At 38.8% G+C, this 21,785-nt stretch overlaps 1 protein-coding gene across 1 annotated transcript; it reads left to right on the top strand.

Moving 5' to 3' along the window:
* The first annotated feature begins 1,352 nt into the window (after nucleotides 1–1,352).
* Nucleotides 1,353–5,133, top strand: LOC107592299 (zinc finger protein 703-like). The gene is made up of 2 exons (XM_016281757.1): nucleotides 1,353–2,046; nucleotides 2,825–5,133. Exons 1-2 carry the CDS (start codon nucleotides 1,789–1,791, stop codon nucleotides 4,337–4,339), a joined length of 1,773 nt encoding a protein of 590 aa, XP_016137243.1. The 5' UTR covers nucleotides 1,353–1,788; the 3' UTR covers nucleotides 4,340–5,133.
* Nucleotides 5,134–21,785: the final 16,652 nt, after the last annotated feature.

Genomic DNA, 21,785 nt, shown 5'->3' with positions numbered 1-21,785 from the left:
ACACACACACACACATAAATGCAATTTATAATTTTTGTTTGCAAACAAAAGTCACAATAAATTTTGTATATTGATGCAAGACACGCTTGCCATAATAATGTAATACAACCCGGTACAATGTCTGGGGTTTAATAATGCTGGGTATAAGCACTTACGAACAATCAAAGCCATTAAATATACTGAACTTCAAAGTTACTTAGACACGAATTAGCACAGTCTCCCTGTAATAGCCTCTGTCAGGCTTCATTTTTCAATGATTAAGCCAATTCATCGCATAATTAAGTTAGCTAAATTACTTCAATGGCAAAGTAACATGGGATAATGTAATAAAGTTATTAATATTCCAGAACTGGAGGCACACACATAGGCATATGCTGTTATTCTGTATGAATGCATTACTCAGCATCACTTGACTTGTTTGGCCTAAAAAAGAAACTGCTACCACATTCTCAGCTTTTCTTTTTAGCACAACGCTCTATTATTACAGTTAAGGTTGTAAGGTAAAACTAACATCAGCAGCATTAAATTAGAATTTTGTGTTTAAGTGTGAAATACGTTTTAAATTAGACATATTATTAATACAATTCTGGACCTTATGCAAAGACAAATTATAATAGTATGAATGTCATTTTGAACGACGTGTATAAATACATCTGAACGAGTTTACTTATTAATAACTAGCATCAATGTTTGAAACACTAACAACTTAATGATGAATCTGTAATATCTTTGTACACAATGTGTTTCAATATTTATTCTTTAAAACTAACTAGAATGTGTTACTTGTATTTAAAATGACTAGTAATCCAACAGTGACTAATCCAATACTTACTAATATAAATTCCAGCTGCTTAGTATGTATATTGATTTGAAAAAAGAAAAAAATATTTATAAATGAGCCAATATCATCACAGATCCGAAGAATTCAGTGGCAAAAATGGCCATTTTTACAATAAAACAGAACAGAATAAGAAAGATACTTGGAGTGACTAGTAGCAAGGCATTAATAACTTGTGTAAAGTCTAATTAAAGTTACTATAGCAATAAATATTACAATAAATACAAAATAAGCTATTATTAATGCAAGTCATACTGGGTTACTGGTGATATAAATGAACTATAAAAATAACTACTATTAACAAAACTAGATAAGTTATAAAATAAATGGTAAAACAGCATGTTACAGACTTTGTATGTTTTGGTTTTGACATACAACGAGCAAGCACTTGGCCAGCGGATCCAAGTCTCCGCCCCTGTTGTGCCTACCCACTTATTACTAATGCAGATGCAGGCGATTGGACGGCGGCTGAGTGCTCTGAAGTTCTCCCTCAGATCTTCAGTACGAGCAGAGAGTATATGCGTACGGAGGGTGTAGTGAACACACCGGAGCGCACACGGACCAACGGAATGCCATTATTTGACACGATATTTACCAGTAGTTCTGCTGTGTAGCTTCTTGCTTTTTTATTTGATGACTTCTCGTATTTCACTTATAAGTCGTCGTTTGCGCGTAAAGGACTCGCGATCATTTTGGGGTTTAAGGCTACACTGATTCGGTGACGGAACGATGTGGAGACGGAGTGTATGTTCTTCATAGCGACTAATAACATCTCACTTTCTCTGGACTACAGACAGAGCTGATGGTTCAACGGGATATTTAACTGCCGGTAGAATAGGATATAATGTCGTTTGGCTCTTTATTGAAAACACTGGATATCTCTAAATGAAAACTGAAGGACACCCGCCCCGTCGCTGCCCTCGACAGGTCTCTGATCCGCCCCGATCCAGATGAGCGAACTGCCTCTTGGATTTGCAGTCATTTCACGGAACCAGCAGACCCTTAAAAGTCGTTACATTAACAACGATAGTTCGCCCACCTGTGTAAGACCCCAGACCGACTCGATCGCTTCACTGCCGTACCGTGATCCCGCGCGTCAGGAAAAAAGGCTGCCTATACGGATTCTCAAAATGTTGACCGCTCACACAAGTCACATACTTCACCCAGAGTATCTCCAGCCGCTCAGCTCCGCGCCAGTGAGCATCGAGGTACGAGTTACTCCTTACTAAAGCATTTTCTTACTTCTTTCTAATAAAAAATAATAATATTTTCACTCAGAAATGCTACTCGGTTATCCGAGTTTGTGCGTTTCTTTTAAGTGAAAGGGTGGCATTTAATATAGACATGTTTGTTACGTTTTATATAATTTTCTCAGTATTAGTGTTTTATCGCGCGCGACTCGTTTTAATGATTTAATTCGAAATTCGCCTAACGATTCTGAATGCGATGCAGCGCCCATTTGAATGGATTGTCCGGATCTGGATGAGGCCGTGCTCCACTGTCTGCCAGCATTTGCAGGTTTCACATTTCCTGATCGCTACTGACATGCGTTTTTACTGGTACTTACATTTTTAAAGCCACTGTTTATCTTCCAACTTATCTAACATTTTTGACACAAAAATATAGCAATAGATATTCATAAAGCACACTGTGCAGTGTTTTAAAATACTTACTAAAAACACCGCACAATGTACTTTGTGTTTATAGGTGCTGCAAAAAGTATAACAACGATGTCAAGCAGTTTATTCCACCTAATGTTTTAAAATATGACTATAACACGGACACATCTCAAATTGCATTATATGAAAATGTCATACATTCCATACTAAATGGAAACAAAATGACTAATATTTTGATTAGAAATATGATCAATGTTGCAATCATTAAACACATTCCCTAGAATTGGTTTTGAAAACAACTGTTATTACTACCAGTCCATGAGAGGAAAAATAAACAGTTAACTGAAAAAAATTTTTGTCCCCATAGCTGGATGCTAAAAAGAGTCCCCTAGCATTGCTGGCCCAGACCTGCTCACAGATCGGTAAACCAGATCCTCCTCCCTCCTCTAAACTGGGATCCCTCTCCTCCAGCAGCCATGGAGACAAGGACAGTCGCTCTACCAGCTCCAGCCTGAAGCCTGCGGAGCATCAGAACCTAGACAAGTCCAGCTTTAAGCCTTACTCTAAAACTGGATCAGAATGCCGGAAGGATGGCGCTGGGATCAACAGCTCAGCAGATAAAGCAGGGTTCAGAGTGCAAAATAGCGGTTCTGCAGCTGTGACGTGCCCCACTTTACCTCCTCATGCCCCCTCTCCACGGGCCAGCTCTCCTCAGCAGACATCAGGACAGTTGCACACACACCGGCAGTCTCAGTCTCCACTATCACAGAAACCAACACATCTACAAACCTCTCACATGGACTCCAAAGCAGCGGGATCAGACCCAGGGAACGACAGCAGCAGCGGTGGCGATCGCAATGGGAAAAAAGATTCAGACCACAATAAATCTGGAAGTCTGGACATTGCACAGATCGCCAACTCCAGTCACGCACGTGCTAGGTCAAACTCCAGCAGTGCCAGTTCCTCCAGCAGTCCTCAACCTGACAATAAGGCTGACCCCCAACCCCCTCAGCCCAGCCTGGGTGCAGGGCACATCGCCCCGGTGTCTCCCTTTAAACCGGGCCACTCGGTTTTTCCCCTCCCATCTTCCACCATGGGCTACCACGGCTCCATTGTCGGGGCGTATACTGGCTATCCTTCTCATTTTGTGCCTGGGTTGGATCCCGCTAAATCTGGTTTAGTTGGTGCTGGGATGGGTGTTCCAGGAAAGCATCCCAGCTCCAGCCCTCTCACAGGGGCCTCACCTCCCTCTTTCATGCAGGGTTTGTGCAGGGACCCATACTGCCTCACCTACCCCAGCGCACCCCATCTCGGGGGCAGCAACTGCTCTTCCTGTGTTCATGATCCATCATCTGCCCTAAAGACTGGCTTCCCGCTTATGTATCCCACCCATCACCTCCACTCCCTCCACCCTAGTTCTCTGTCCTCTAGTGCCACCTCGTCTCTGTCCCATCCTCTGTATACTTATGGTTTCATGCTGCCCAATGAAACGCTCCATCACGCCTGTAACTGGGTCTCAGTGGGTGGCCCGTGTGACAAACGCTTCGCCACCTCAGAGGAACTCTTGGGCCATTTGCGTACGCACACGGCTCTGCCAGGTATGGATGGGAAGCTGCTCTCCGGCTACCCATCTGTCTCCTCTGCCGCTTCCTGCCACCTCCACCTGCCTCCTCCCAGCAGCCCAGGAGCCCTTCCCAGTTCCCTCTCCCTGCGTGGGTCACCAGGGCTAGGTTTGGCACGGTATCACCCTTATGGAAAGGCACACTTGCCAGGAGCTCCATCCCTTCCCATGCACTCTCTACCAGCCACAGCACCCTACTATTCTCCCTATGCTCTATACAGCCAGAGACTGGGCTCAGCTTCTGCTCTTGGGTACCAATGATTAAAAGACTTTGGACTATGTAAAGATATTGGCATGAGCTCGCTGGAAAGCACAGGATCATGCAGGATTCCCCTAAAAATAATGAAGCAAAAAACATGGGATAGTTATATTCGCAATGAGGAATAAAATCTCATCTGCTTTGGATGACTGTTGCTTAATTAATGGTCATTCCAAATTTCAATTAGGATATTAGGGAACCCTTATGAACTTTAAGGTGGAGCGTGAATGAGAAAGCCGGAACTCATTTTATCTGATTAATTTTTCTTTCCCTTTTTTTTTTCCAATTTACCAAATGTGTGTATTTATTTTTCACTTGAGCGCTTGACATTTTGTTTTCTAAGGGACATTTACTGCCAAAATTCATTCATTATCATTTTCACAAAGGAGCAGTATTTTCACAGTATGAATATGGTTCCCATCATACACTTTGTAATAATGCAATGTTTGCAACAACAGACTACAACATTGTCTCTCAGACATAAACTCTTTTTTTAACGTCACCTTTTTTTTGTGCGTTATATCTGTGCAACTCATTCTCTTTTTTGGAGAACAGATGAGCATGACTTGGTCAACAGCTACCTTGTTCCTTATGATTTGGCGTTTATTTTGTACTTGTACAGATCAAAGAATAAAACGGAAAGATGTGATATATTTTCTATTGTAGCTGACTCTGCAAGTTAGGGAAAGAAAATGGAGGGGAAAAGAATTCAAATAAGAGTACTATGTTGTGATGGCAGCGCTATCCATTTAACAAAGTCTTATTTTGTGTAATAAATGATACTTGATTACATTTATAGATGTGTTGATGTCCCTCGCTTCTCTTTCATATACGTTTCTTACACTCTTAGTAACACAAACACTTTCCCATTTGAAAAGTTAGTAAACAGTCACACTGAAGAATTGCACAAACATATCAGAAAAACACAAATATACCATATACTTGCTATATATATTAGACCTTTCATAAATGCACATGTGAACAAACACCGATTTTTTAGTTGGTTGGCAATTGGCATTTAAAAAAAAATCACTTTCACTTGAGCAACTAATTTTTGACTTTAGCTTTCTATACTACTGACAGTTTTGTTCCCTATTAGTTCAAGCTATTAACACAAAATAAGGTCCTCTGTCTGTTTACTGTTCTGCTCGTAATGTGAAAGTGCATTGTTAGTCACTGCTGCTTGTTTGTGCCTCTGCAGCATTGTGTAAAGAGCTGCATCAGCACAAGGGAGTATTGGGTCTTAAATACAGCTCAATGATAGCCTGGTAATAACCCATGGGAGCCTTGCACTCACTCCCAGTGCACTCTGATGGATTGCCTTGCTACACAAAGGGCAAAAGATGACAATGGGAGGCTGTTAATAGAGAAATATTTATCAAATGCTTGACATGACCCCCAGGAGTGCAGTCCCCATTGTTTGACCCGAGTGTGTTGTGTCCTGTGGTTCAGAAAGTCTTGCTTAATGTTGTGCTACAAAGAGGGTCAAGATTCATTTTTGTTGATGTGATTGCGTGACTATGTCAGGCTTAATGTCTCAAACAGAAGCGGTCAGTGTGTAAACTCTTCTTCAGAACCATTTTCCTCAAATAAGAGGAGTGGAGATGCTCTTAAGCGCTAAGATGAACCACACACACACACGCGCGCAAGCACAGATTCTCAGTTCATTAGCACTTCAGACAGGAGAGGACGCAGCACAGGTGTCACTTGACAGGGCCATTAAATGAATAGATCACTCCACCACCTCTGTTAACTCAGGCTATCCAGCAAGGACACAGCATACGGCTCCTCTTGTGGGAAACCAGGAGGTCAAGATTATAGAAGGAAGAGCTGAGATGGGAAAAAACACTTGCGAATAAATGTTTCTGAGTTGCATTAACCAAATTTACATTTTAGTAACGCACAACACAGGTCTGCTAATAATGCACAGTCTACTCATTACAGTTACAGGGCTGAATGATGTACGAACTGCAGTAGAGAATATCTAAACTATACTATTGCATTTTGTTGACATAAAGAGCAGTTCAAATCTAAAAGTAAGGTTCAGTGCCAAGAGTATTTTAGAAATGGTCTTGAATGACTTCCTGTGAGACTCAGAGAGGAAGTTATTTAATGGAGTTACGGACTATTTGGGCACAGCCCAAGAGAATTAAAAACTTCATAACATGGATTACATCGCCCCTAGTGGTAAAGTAATGCAATGCAACTCCAATGAACTATGAAATTGTTGAATTTAGTCAACGATTTCTTTTGTAAAAAATTTGAAAATGCATATCATGTCCTAAACATGTAAATACACACCATTTTGATGAAGAATGAGGAAAAAAATTAGATAAAATATTAGTTACTGCCAGTACAGGTAGGTTAAATGGAGGGGAGGACTTTTCACATTTTATCCGAAGGAGAGGGATTAATCCTGCCATCACCCCATACCCACTCGTTCATCACATTCCTACTCTATCCTTCTCTCCGTCTTTCTCCTCATCAATCTCTCCCTGCCATTTATCTTTCTCTCCCTCGTCTCCTGGGCTCCAGCTGAGTCAATATGCAGTCACTCTGTTTCTGTCGCCTGCTTGTGGAGGGGAGGGGAGCTGGATGGATGTGTGGATGGGGGTGTGGAGTTAATTTAGTCCCTGACCAGTGTCTTCTCAGCAGGGCTACACCTGTTTGATTGATCTCTTTCTCCCTTTCTCTGCTGTCCCACTGGGCTTAGAATGGGTCCCAATGTGTCCTTCCCAATGTGTCCAGTCAACTACTAAAGGGAGAAAGAGTGTGAGTGAGAGAGAGAGAGCTGCATCCCATCACAGCAGTGTCCCGGGCAGGCAGCCCGGCAGCCCTAGTGATTAATGACGACAGGGTGTGGAGCTGCTCCTCAATTAGCCGCCAAGTCCACAGCAACTCGTGAGGCTGACAGCCCCAACCTGAAAAAGAATGAGAGAGGGAGTTAGATCAAACCCTCCCTCCCCAACTCTTTTTCTTGGGCTGTCTCTCTGTGTTTAGATCTTGTCTCTTGTCTCTCTTCACCTACACCCTATTTTCCCCCTGGCTTCTCTCCTGTTACTTTCTTGTTGTCTCTTTGATTATGTTAGCCTAATGTAGACTCTCCCTTCGCAAACTTCCATATACATTACACTCTGTTAATTACCGCATGAGTACTCTGATGACTGTTTGTCACAGTGATACAGACCAGCCCTCTCTGTTTCTCACACACACACACACACACACACACACACTCACAATCCTCAAGCTCATAAAGCAATCAATCACACAACTGCTGCTGCTTCATTACTAAAAAAAATCCATTGACGACTTTTCATGGGACTCTTAATCACATCAACCGCATCACAAAATACCGCTCCATATGCCAGCAACAACAACAAAAAATTGTGGCGGTGAGCACCTCTACCCAGTGATCTCTTAGCCATCCCATTTGTCTAGCGAAACTGTGTGCATGTGTGACGACAGCCTGACAACGCAGGCAAACGAGTGTGTTGCAATTATGGCTAACCACTAATAATGCATTCAACTGCTACAGCTGGATTCTATTTGCAAATGCGCTGGGGGGAGCACGGCACCGATGTCACGAACGTTGTGCGCATGAAAACGTGCCTTGGCACCAGAACGGAGGGGTTAAGATTGATCCCGAGTCATGCCCGGAGTGACAGGACCTTTTCCTGCTCTGCTTAGGAAAATGTTTCAGTTACTTCATGCTTCCTCTTCATATGTTAGAGAGTGTATTCAACTGAGGTTTTTTTTGTACTTTTAGTCTATGTTTATTAGCATTGAGACCACATACACTACCGTTCAAAAAAAAATTTCAAATGTTTTTGAAAGAAGTCTATTATGCTCAACAAAACTGTATTTATTTAATTAAAATACAGTAAAAAGTCATATTTATAATTTTTTTTTTAATTAATAATTTGATCAACTTGATCAATTTAATATGTCCTTGCTGAATGCATTTAACTTTTTTTTTTTTAAATCAAACTTTCACATTTTAATATGCTACTGTACTCCTACAGGTTGGGTTCCAGCAGATGTACACATTTAAAGGTTTTTCATATCTGGGAAATAAGAGACCAAAAAATATTGATGATATACCCACATTTTTGTCCAATAAATAATGCTCTCTAGAATGAGAATAGCAAGAATCATGGTTCAAGGCTGTGACATTTTTAAAAAATAATAAAATAATCCATTTGATATGTTCCAGTGGGCCAACTTCCTGTTTTAAAAGAAAGTGTCAACACAGGAAAAATTGCCTTCATCAAGCCATTTCATGGGATTTTTTAAATGTATCTGGCCCCTAATATAACTAGGACTACATACTATTAAGAAAATTGTCATATTTTGAAGGGCCTCTATAATAAATTCTGCAGGATGATGTAGTGACATCTGCTGGGGAATGTTTTCAGTTTCATTATATAATTATTTTGATTCACTGGATATCATGGTTGGACATTATGTTCATTCTGTGCTGTGTGTGCACTTCAGTGTCAGTATATATAAATAGTTTATATAATCAGCATATAATTCAAACAACTAGCTACAATAATCCAGAATAATGTGCTTTAATAAAATGACTAGTATAATGTAATTTGTGAACACCACTATGAGGACATGTGGAATATGGAGAGCTTTGTAATTGTTTATTTTACCTGCTGCCCTCAGCCTCAAGCTTGGCATAACATTGTCCTAATGTTTAAATACTGCTGTCATGTGCAGTCCGGCTTTAAGTGGACTCTATGACATCATTTATAAACTTCCAGCAGGCAATGTTAGGTGTGAGCATGACACACCGATTTGTTAAACCAAAAGGTCAACCAATCCATTAAAAACCATGTTTTAAACTGCCGTCTGACACACGCTGGGCAGATGGAAAGAAATCTGGCGATGTTAAAACTAAGGTGTAACATTAAATACTGCTGTCATGTGCAGTCCGGCTTTAAGTGGACTCTATGACATCATTTATAAACTTCCAGCAGGCAATGTTAGGTGTGAGCATGACACACCGATTTGTTAAACCAAAAGGTCAACCAATCCATTAAACACCATGTTTTAAACTGCCGTCTGACACACGCTGGGCAGATGGAAAGAAATCTGGCGATGTTAAAACTAAGGTGTAAAATTTTTTTTTTTTTCCCATTCAGTATATATAGCACTATTAATAAAGGTTAAATACGAGTCCTCACACTCAAAACTGAAGGGCACAGAAAGGTATAGGAATCTGTCAGATCTTGTTTAATGAAATATACTGAGATAAAAGCACTCGTCAACACTGCCATTTTTCTTCATAATGTGACATGCCTGTGCATATCACGCGGCTCTGAAACTTTTACCCAAGGCCTCTAGTCACCAGATTTTCCTTCCCCCTCTGTCGGGATATTTTATGGACCGTCAATGAGTGTATGTGTGTGTGGTAGCGAGCATACACCACAGAACAACCAAGTTAATGTTATGAGAAGCGGCAGGGGTTTCTTAAGCAAGAGCAAAAGTTTTCCAGAGCAATGTGATTATTTTTACTGACTCAACGCCCCCCTCCCTCCCTTTTAGCAGTGGTGATGGTAACCACTCGGCCTCCTTGCCCTCTCTGTCTTGGCGGTAAGCAAACCCAGCTGTTCTCAATGCCATTTTGGGGAGAGGAAAAACCAAAGGCAGGAAAGGGACAGAGAGCGAGAAAGAGCGAGTGAGAGAGAAAAGCTGGCAGGGAGGGGAACAGACCTGATTATCCAAATACAGTCATTAAAGGGGAAATGTGTTTTTCAAACTGTCAAGATGATTAATGAGGGGGAGCAAATCCTCACAAATGCTCTTGTTTAGTCTAACTGGCAGACATGATCCTGGCCACTGATTAATGGCAGTGCTGGTGCGTGAGGCCACCGCGAGGTGAGATGAGTGGGTCGGTGGGGTAGGTGTTAGGTAGTGGAAGGACGTGTAGTGTGGCAGAGAGATCTTACGTCACAGGATGGTACAGAGAGGGAGTGAGACAAGAGAAAGCGCATACTAGTCAACAGCAGTTTTATCTTCACCACTTTTTAGAGGTTTAATGAGTTTAAACAACAAGGCTGCATGGCTTCACCTCACAAATATGCTCATTAGATGTTTTTGGCCAAACTTGCGGTGGGTGAACAAATACCATGCATGTGATTTATTGCATAAATAACTGTGGTAATAATTATAGCATACAATAGACTTGCAGTGAAGTAACAGTCATTAGTGCAAGAAGAAAAGCAGATCCTGTCAGCGCTAAAGGGATCTCGGCATTGTCTTGAAGTAGTCAAATCAGATGGAACACCTTAACAGTGTTTGTGGGAGACAGTGTGTGTGTTTGTTAGAAATGACTGTGTGTTACCTTAGAAGTGACTGATTTTCCTCCTGGCAGGAGCTAAAGTGCCGATACCTGACTATTTCACTTTGCTGACCTTAAAGAGTGGCGGTTACAACATGCACACACAGACACGCATGCACACACACACACACACACACACACACACACACACACTCACTGCTACTGGTTAAGATTTCCGTGGCATAATGACACAGAGCACACATTTATTAGCCATTGTCTCATTGACAGTACTGGAAACCAATTGGTCTGCAAGCAATTCATCAGGAACGCAGACAGGCTAACAATTCTTGTATGGACCGCAGAGCTATTGGTCTGTGCTGGGAGGTCTTCTTTAGACTCACTAGCTGCTGTTGGGCCAGCAAGCCTGTGCTTTCAGCGGGCCGGGTGGGGCTAATAGCCTCAGACCTGTAGCACCGAACCCAAAAATCACACTGCGTTTCCACCATCAGGCCAGAATTTCCGAAGCGCTTCACTAAAACCTGCCCCTTACATGTCTCTCTGGAACAATGCCACACAACCCTATCATTTCACCAACAAAGAGAAGTTATCATCAGAAAACTAATCAGAAATAAATCACTGGAACTAGCGAGATCACTAAACAAACATGATAAAAAGCGGCCGTTTGTTTGCATTTTTGTTATTTACTTTAGATTTCAAACCAAAGCATTTATGTTTGACCAGTTTTAAAATAATAAGTGATACATTGATCATAATGAAATAATTGTGAAATAACCGTTATTTCACAAAAGAAAGAGGACACACTTATTCAGTCGTGCCTGTTTCTGTTTATTTGTAGTCACAGACAGTATTTTACCGCAGAGCTATTGGTCTGTGCTGGGAGGTCTTCTTTAGACTCACTAGCTGCTGTTGGGCCAGCAAGCCTGTGCTTTCAGCGGGCCGGGTGGGGCTAATAGCCTCAGACCTGTAGCACCGAACCCAAAAATCACACTGCGTTTCCACCATCAGGCCAGAATTTCCGAAGCGGTTCACTAAAACCTGCCCCTTACACGTCTCTCTGGAACAATGCCACACAACCCTATCATTTCACCAACAAAGAGAAGTTATCATCAGAAAACTAATCAGAAATAAATCACTGGAACTAGCGAGATCACTAAACAAACATGATAAAAAGCGGCCGTTTGTTTGCATTTTTTTTATTTACTTTAGATTTCAAACCAAAGCATTTATGTTTGACCAGTTTTAAAATAATAAGTGATACATTGATCATAATGAAATCATTTGTGTCAGGATTGCAAATTAGTCACAGAAATAAAATGCTATTTACCGTTATTTCACAAAAGAAAGAGGACACACTTATTCAGTCGTGCCTGTTTCTGTTTATTTGTAGTCACAGACAGTATTTTTAGGTCTACATTACATTGAAGAATGATTAGTTCTATAATTTTTCCATCAAAAATACAACTCGAGAAGCTTTGGCAGTTAAAATGTTTTTATATTTTCAGTAAAGAGAAACGGAGGGAGCTCCCAAACAACAATTATGATATACTAGGATATGTTTTATGACATACGCTGAGCTAAATATGAAGACAGTCAGATATAAAGAAACGAGACTTATTGACATAAAAATATGTAACCAAGTGACAGTGGAAACTACTGGTTACAGTTTTTTAAAACCACATGTGGGGGTAGAAAAGTAGCTTGCCACTAACCTACCAGTGTTATACCATCTTCTATTAGACTCACTAGCTGCTGTTGGGCCAGCAAGCCTGTGCTTTCAGCGGGTCGGGTGGGGCTAATAGCCTCAGACCTGTAGCACCGAACCCAAAAATCACACTGCGTTTCCACCATCAGGCCAGAATTTCCGAAGCGCTTCACTAAAACCTGCCCCTTACATGTCTCTCTGGAACAATGCCACACAACCCTATCATTTCACCAACAAAGAGAAGTTATCATCAGAAAACTAATCAGAAATAAATCACTGGAACTAGCGAGATCACTAAACAAACATGATAAAAAGCGGCCGTTTGTTTGCATTTTTTTTATTTACTTTAGATTTCAAACCAAAGCATTTATGTTTGACCAGTTTTAAAATAATAAGTGATACATTGATCATAATGAAATCATTTGTGTCAGGATTGCAAATTAGTCACAGAAATAAAATGCTATTTACCGTTATTTCACAAAAGAAAGAGGACACACTTATTCAGTCGTGACTGTTTCTGTTTATTTGTAGTCACAGACAGTATTTTTAGGTCTACATTACATTGAAGAATGATTAGTTCTATAATTTTTCCATCAAAAATACAACTCGAGAAGCTTTGGCAGTTAAAATGTTTTTATATTTTCAGTAAAGAGAAACGGAGGGAGCTCCCAAACAACAATTATGATATACTAGGATATGTTTTATAAAAATCCCATGTTTTTATTGAAAGAGAAACAAAACAAAAAGAGCACAAAATTTCACTGCACGATCTGTGGCAAGAGAGCCTGCAGTGCTCATTTTGTGCACTGATTATGTGCAAGAAAACAGTTATTTTTCCCCGCTCCATTTAAGAGAAGCCCAATGTAGCTAAATTTGCCACCGCCGCACAAAAGCACAGGTCAGAGTTTTCATATTAATTGCGCAGTCGAGGAGCACAGCCTATAACACCGTTGGCAACGTCGGCTGTTTCTCAGGCAGCTCGTGTTGTTGTTCATACTTCAGATTTGAGTAATTTTGATTGCAGTCATTAGATGTTCCACAACTTCAGTTCCAAGTACTAAAGGTCGCAGTGGCCTTACAGGACAAGGTCTGCTGTATCTCAAACACATGCACTGATTTTATTTACTACCATTCAGTGGAAGATCTAATCTTGCTGCGAGAGCTTACAAAACGGAGAACACAGATGAAGCTGCAGTCAGCAGGGGTTTTTTTTCCGTCTCTCCCCCTCCCCCTTATACAAGCCTGCACAATGGCAAATTAAAGTAGAGCGAACCTTTATATACTGATGACTTTGCTTTGAAAGGCAATATCTCACTGTTTTTCTATGCCATTCAATTTTTCAACTTCGCTCCGATGCTTAGTAATTGTTTGGAGCATAGTCTGAGCTCTGGTCTAATCACATTGGTGGCTGTGTCATTTTGAAAGTGAGGAGGAGTAATGCTGTATGAGAGCTCCTTGGCTTTGACTTTTTCGTGATCTTAGGTTTCTGCTCCGCTCCTCTTCAGGCTACTAGCTTAGTCAGGACCCCTCGCAGTAATCATAAACAGAGCCGCTGGCAGCAACACCGGCGTACTGCGCTCCCTCCATACACCCCCTGCTCCGGTTCCTTGTCAGACGTGATTAATGGCACACGGGCCCGGTGCGCTTTGCGTTGCCAGTTCCAGCGATGTTCCCTTGATACTTAATGAAGTCTGACAAACTTCTTTTCCCTCATTGTGTTCCAGTTATTTTTCCCCGCTCCAGTTAAGAGAAGCCCAATGTAGCTAAATTTGCCACCGCCGCACAAAAGCACAGGTCAGAGTTTTCATATTAATTGCGCAGTCGAGGAGCACAGCCTATAACACCGCTGGCAACGTCGGCTGTTTCTCAGGCAGCTCGTGTTGTTGTTCATACTTCAGATTTGAGTAGTTTTGATTGCAGTCATTAGATGTTCCACAACTTCAGTTCCAAGTACTAAAGGTCGCAGTGGCCTTACAGGACAAGGTCTGCTGTATCTCAAACACATGCACTGATTTTATTTACTACCATTCAGTGGAAGATCTAATTTTTTTTAACAAAGATGAGTGGCATTTTTTCAGAAGAGGCAGAGGAGGCAGCATATCATCAAAAAATCTGGAGGAGAAAATAATCCTAATAATAAAACTGACAAAAGCATATGAATATTACAAAATATAAGATTAAATCATGAGTAAAGCACAAATTTTCCTCAAGTAATGCAGTCCAACAGCAACGACAGCAGAAAAAAATGTCTGATTTGGCTGATTAGCCTGTCAATGCAATGATGACCACCTATCATGCTCGAAACAGCTCGCAAATCAGCCTGAATTGGTAAAATTGGTGGAAATAGAAGGACAAATTACAAAGAAAACAAGTTATGACATCACCACTTTCAGTCACGTCTAAATCAAAACTGCTTAAAATTATGAACTGTGAGCGAGATGTTTTTAGCAAGCATACAACTTTCTTTAAATTTAAGATGAACATAATAATACACACCAAATAGCAGTTAGTAGTAGCAAAAAAAAAAGTATGTACTTACTGTATTGTTGTAATTACTTTTTAAGCAAAGTGGGGGAAGAAAAAAAATGTGATTCTGATGTGACTTGTTTTAAAAAATAGCATGTATCAATATTTTAAATATATATATAAAAAGGTATAAATAGTATACTTAATAGTACTCAGTTTGACGATAAATCATGATAAAATTCCCCACGGTTAGTTTTACCATTTCATATTTTAATTGTCATTAAAATCCTATTAGATTACCGCGATTTGAACAATTCACGATAAATAAATACTCCAGCATAAAGCAGTTTTAAGTAACAGTCTCATGTGCAGACAGCAGGCAGAGTAGTTTTGTTTTGAGTGAAAGCAGGGCGGAAAAGCTGGGAGGTTTTAAAAGAGTGCTAAGGGAATTATACAAATTAATATATGAATGAATTAATTAAATGATTGTACCTCTGAAGGTTCTGACTGTCTTCAGAAATGATTCGATGGCATTTTGTTTTCATCTTCGCTTCATGTAATACCTAATAAAGTAGTGTTTTTAATCAGCAATACTGCTTTGTTCACGGAGGTTACGGGAAACAGCTCTAATTCAGCTTTTCCATAAGCGCCACCTGCTGTCAGTGAGTGGATTTACAGAGACTTATATTTACATTCAGCCTGTGTGCAGTTTCTGTCTGGCCAAAAAACAGACCGGATTAGCATGCCCTGCTGTAAATTTTGACCGGTTGATGAAAAACAAGCTTATGTGGATTCTACACATTTAAACAATTCAGATAAGTTATCTAGAATTATTTATGGAGCAGATCAAATACATATAATAATTTATTAATCAATTATAATTTTGCCATTTTTTCTTTATTTAAAGGATGAAATGTGAGGTTTACCTTTTTATTAAACTTTTTCAAAGCTTTATTAGAACATTTACATTAGATATTTCAACATGCTGTTAAACTGTTGTCAGACAAGTTGTCATTTAAAATCTGAACATCATTGGTAATGTTATTGTTTTAGTGATTATGCAAACAAAAAGTCATTTTATTTGTTGTGTGCTGATTTTTAAATATAAAACTTGGTGAAGTGATTTATGTGTCCGTACTTTTTTAACATATCCAGCACATTTGAACAATACCGTGATAATACTGATAAGCGTGATAATTTTGGTCACTATAATCGTGATAAGAAATTGTCATATCTTTACATCCCTATAATATACATATGTATATATATATATATATATATATATATATGAGTTACACTAATCTGTCTAAATATCAAAAAGAAATGGAGCATGAATTTACAGTCAGCAATTCATTTTAAAGCTGTAAATCAAACTTAACAGAAAAAAATAAGCTTACATATCCACATCTTACGTGTCTTTAGCCTACTGCATAGTAGACTACACAATGATTTGAAAATTTACATTTAGTCAAAGGTAATCTAAACAACACGATTAACAAAACTACTATGGAAAGTAAATGCAAACCATGTTGTTGATGGTTAGTGTTGTTCATAAAAAAACTCAGCAGCATGGATAATAGAGGAAGTACACTTGGGAGAACAGAGTTATGATATATTACTAAACTGTGTCGGTTTAACAGAACACTACTGGTCTGTTACAATAGCATCAAGGATATTTAAAAGAAAAAGAGAGGAAATAGCTTATGGAGCCACTGTGTTGTTTTGTTGCCTTCTCTCTAATCCATTTAGTCTCTGCAGTGAGGACTGTTCTCTGTACCAGCAGGGGGCTCTGTTTTTGCAATTTAAAAGCAAAGAAAGTCAATACAATACAAGTCAATGTTCAAGTTTGTACATAAGGAAATGCTAAAATGTGCTGCAGCATTTTCATGTAGTTTCTACTATCTTGCAAAACACTTTGTGTCATATTTAGGGATGCACAATATTAGATTTTTGCCAATATCCCATATGCCGATATTTTTCAAATAATTTTGGCCGATAGCTGATACCAATATATATTTCCTTTTGAAGACCAAGTCTCTCCTGTGCAGACATTATAAACAAATTATTTTTTAACTTTGGTTAGTTTTGAGCAAAAACCTATTTGTTAGAACTAATAAACATTATTAAAGTTCTTTTTTTTTATGAGAGTACATTGAAAGCTTTGAAAACAACTACAATAAAATCAATCAGTTTTTTTTTTTAGACAGATGCAATTGAAACCGTAACATTTGGTCTAAAGCCAAAGAGCTGTAAAAATAAAAAAAATCTTTTAGAGCTCCTTGTATTGGTTTTCATAACCCATTTGAAAAAATATGTTACATATTAATGAATAAATATGTATATATTAAATTATTTAATTTACAAGTGTCATGTTTGTGATTTTTATTCAATCTAAGCTATATCTTCTGACCTTTAAATCAAAATCCGCCCGGAGCTGCTTCCGTGTACAACAGTGAGCGCAAGCTAGATTAAAGTGATTATTAAGTTTTGAATATGGATATTTTTCTTACAAAAACGCATCGATTCACTACAGAAGGTCTTTGTTCACCCCCCGGAGCCGTGTGAGACACTTTTTTTTTATGGATGGGCGCATTTTAATTAAGTGCTTTTGGACTGAAGCAATGCAATGGGTGAAACAGCTTGAAAGATCAAAGACAATTTTTCATATAACTCCGACTGGATAACCCTTTAAGGCAAAAGTTCGCTTCAAGAATGACCACACTGCTGCCCTGATCTAATCGCTAGCACACCCTGAGCACATGTGAGATATTAGTTATGTTGGCAAGGCATATCGGCTTTTTATTTTTATTTTTTTTTCTGATAACGTTCCGATAATAGCGTGTTATAGCTGATCATAGTCATTGTTTAGCTAGAATGGGAGTCATAACTCGTCTGGTGAGCAGGAATATCCTTTGCAACCTTTTCAATGCAAAATGCTCATAGTTTATTGTCATGCAAGAAAGGTCTTTAATCTGCAGTGCCCACCACAGTGGTAAGCTGTAATAGCATCATGCCATGTCCAATCAAATAAATCAAAGAGCCTTCACTTGATTTACTAAGAAACTCATTGCATGCTGAGCACATCTAACTAATCTATGTAACCCTAACTCTGAGCAGAAGACAAGCCACCAGCCTGTATTAAAAGTGTAATACTGAAAGCTAACAAACATGGATACATTTGGTTTTCATTAATGCAGTGACTACAGTTAGCAGTTTCCAGCCTCTTTGGAGACCCCCTTGTTGCAGTTATGAGATACATAGCAAATAAGAGAAAGTCACAACTGTGAGATATATAAGTAGCAATTATGAGTTGAACACACAATGTTCATAACACATTGGTCACTGGCACAAAAATGCTGTGGTTACTGGGACACATTCAAGTGCTGTACATCTATCTAAATCAATAATGTTTTTTATGTTTTTGTGTGTGAGAACAAACAAAGCATCACAAACAGGGCTGGACACAATAAACACAAAGTATTATCTGTATTTCAATTTATGCGTTGAAAGTTGAATTTATTTGGCCACACCTCACATTAATTACTGCATTACTATTCAAAGAAATAGATAGCGCCACTGACCAGGTAAGGGTTCTACTGCCCTGGTCCATAAATGCAATCTGTATCTATCTTCATCAAAAACCTATTTGTGAGAAGACTTAATATAACAATAAAAAAGTGCTAACAAAACAATGTTAAAAGGTTCACAGTTTACCAGTGATCTTGTTTAATCCACATTGCTATAACTCAATAAATCACATTGTCAATTTACCACCCTTGTCTGAACTACAAGCATGTCACAGGAATATTATACCAAGACCTTTTTGTTCGAAATGGTGAACTTTCTCATAGACTGATATTAACCAGTAGAAAACAAGAAACTAACAAACAGTTGTTCTTGAATGTTGAGGAAAGTCTCTACCAGCAGAGGTAGCTCTTGCAACAGAAATGTTTATTTTAGGCCTACGGCTTACTTCTTTCTTTTGCCACATTTGTAATTGTGATTATTTTGATGAAAAGTGTTCCAAGCTAGTTAACAGGAATTTAAAAAATAATAATAATAAAATAAAAAATCTCGAGATAAGAGAAACTATTAAGGAAGGGGGGGGATCACTGTACAACAAAAGCTACAATACTACATGCAATGCCTTCTAATTCAGCAAAAAGACAAAGCAAAGCAACAAAGACATTGTTCAAAGCCAGTCAACCACTCTCAATTCAACTCCATCAGTTGCACTTTTTAATATAGCAAAAGCTACAATAAACAACGTAACTCCATATCATTCCTGGACTCATTGCTGACATGCACCATGATGATCAAATTATGTTCAAGGCATATGATCAAAGCAAATGCTGTAAGAAATGACTTATGTGAATAATATTTGATAACCATGAAGCTGGCTGATATTATAACTAGAAGCTTCTTACAACAGCAGTGGAATGGCAAAGCCAAGCACATGACTCAGAATGACTCTCTAACAAGCACACACAGCATGTACTGACCTCTCATATTTACAGCTCAAACTTCAAAGCCAAGCTAAGTAGCGTTGTGTCGATGTCTAGGCACATTACCAACACATACTGGTGGATTTTGATTTTAAAACATAGCTACTCAGCATAATGTTCACACACATATGAAATAATTTATACCATTAATGTATCTTTCACTAGAACAGCTTACACCTGGAATTAAAAAAATTTTTTTTTGTCGACCCTATCACAAATGGATGACGTTAAATACATGAATCCGTGTATCATTCGATCATTCGTTTTTTGATTTAATATTGAAAGTAGAAAAAGGAGAAAACACGAAAAACAAGAATTCAGCTTAAATTTTCGTTTTTCGTTCTTTGGTGGAAAAATGAATAAACAGCTTGAATATTCGATTTCTACAAGTGGGCGGGAATTAAACGCCCCTTTCTGCTGATTGGTCAGCCGAAGATCAAACCGTGCCGTCATCAGTTCTTCTGCAGTATCACGCAGCAGAATAATAGTCCTCCACTGCTGCATTTATTGCAACTACATTTAGTCTTTTTTCATCAAACAAACAGGCTAATGAATAGCTCGACACAACTCATACCTGGGCAGAGTCTAGGCAGGACTTTCTTCTGTGTAGATATAAATTCTATTATTTGCATCAGCTGGGCATGGCAGGGTATGATATGACAGCTGTCTTAGCCTACCCTGCTCACCCAGTAAGTCTGTTTAAGTAATTAATTCATTCGTTTCAAAATAAATATTTTAAACACTAAGACAAAAACGAAAGAATAATAAATTGGCTAGGGTATATATAGGCCTATGTTCACGCAAGAACTGCCATTCTGACTGACAACCGGAGAACAGCAGATAGCTAGAATAGCCTACTGTTAGAGTTATATAATGTAGTCCCTCAGTATACCTTCAGAATGCTTGGAATATATGCCACGAGATGCATAGGATTATTTTACGACAGATATTCATCCGCTTCAAAAAAAATAAAAAAATAAAGTCACCATTCTCTGCAATTCAATTGGCAAGTGCGAGAAGGACATTTTTGTGTTATTAAGTAATAAGCCTTTAGAACAACATTAAGGTGAGTAGTCACTCTAGTTCACTCAGTTCCAATAAATGGTGATGGGTTAAATAAACTCAATAAGCAGACAGACTACAGTCAAGCGCAGACCAGTATTGATGTACACAGGAAATAAGCAGCAGTTATATTTAAAGCAGTTTAAATTAATATTGAGTACTGATTGATGTTCACTTGGATTTTTCCCCATCGAGGGGAAATAACTTAAATACTCTGTCATTTATAGTTGTATAGTAAAATGTATTTTTATTTGTGTAACGTTATGTTCAAAATAACTACAAAATGTCATGCCTTTGAAAAATAAAGAGAACAACAGAATGCGCTGCTTTAGCGCGTCTCGGTCTCCTTGAGCATCTTTCTGGCACATGCCACAAACATCAACCACAGGGAATACTTGTCTTTTAAAAGGCTTCATTTAGATTATTTGATGTTAAATGCATCATATAAGTCACTTTGGAATAAATCACAGTAGGCCTATGTATCATAAAAAAAAACATTTTACAGTCTGGAAATACTTTAGGCTATAGCAAATTATTTTGCGGACCCCCTATCACTTTAAGACCGCTGGTCTACACAGAAGAAAGAACTGTCTAGACTCTGCCCCTGTACGAGTTGTGTCGAGCTATTCATTAGTCTGTTTGATGAGAAAAATATGAAATGTAGTTGCAATAAAATGGGTTATTAATCCGTACAACTGCAGCAGCGGAGGACTATTATTCTGCTGCGTGATACTGCAGAAGAACTGATGATGGCACGGTTTGATCTTCAGCTGACCAATCAGCAGAAAGGGACGTTTAATTCCCGCCCAAGTGTAGAAATCGAATATTCAAGCTGTTTATTCATTTTTCCACCCAAGAACAAAAAACGAAAATTTAAGCTGAATTCTCGTTTTTCATTTTTTGGGAAAAAAAAAACTAAAACACGAAAAAGGATCAGTTTTCTAATTTTTCTACTTTCAATATTAAATTAAAAAAAACGAATGATCGAATGATACACGGATTTATATGTGTAAACAGGATCTAAAATGCATGTTAAGCTCAGATGAACTTACGAAAATGCCTCTCGGCTGACCACTTGTGATCGGATCACTGAAAATGTATCTCAATGCCAAGTGTAAATAGGGCGAATCTGTTAGGGACCAACACAACACTTGTTTATGACTAGTAAGATGTAGGCCTACTGTACCGACAAAATGGAGAAGTAGCCTATGTGCGTACATAGGCTACTATATTGTGTTCTGCATTGTACAGTACCTTGCTTTCCTTGTTTCATTAGATCTTGATATAAGATAAACGTTTATTCCCAGCTTTCAACACAGCTTGGCCCTGTATGTCGTAAGTGTCTGAAAGGGGAAAAAAATGGTAAAAATAAATATTTCTCACATACAAATACCGGTACTAAC

Source organism: Sinocyclocheilus grahami, unplaced genomic scaffold, assembly GCF_001515645.1.
Source record: "Sinocyclocheilus grahami isolate Dianchi unplaced genomic scaffold, SAMN03320097.WGS_v1.1 scaffold152.1, whole genome shotgun sequence".
Classification (NCBI taxonomy): domain Eukaryota; kingdom Metazoa; phylum Chordata; class Actinopteri; order Cypriniformes; family Cyprinidae; genus Sinocyclocheilus; species Sinocyclocheilus grahami.
The sequence above is the reverse complement of the archived record's forward strand: the minus strand, read 5'-3'. Positions and strand labels throughout refer to the sequence as shown.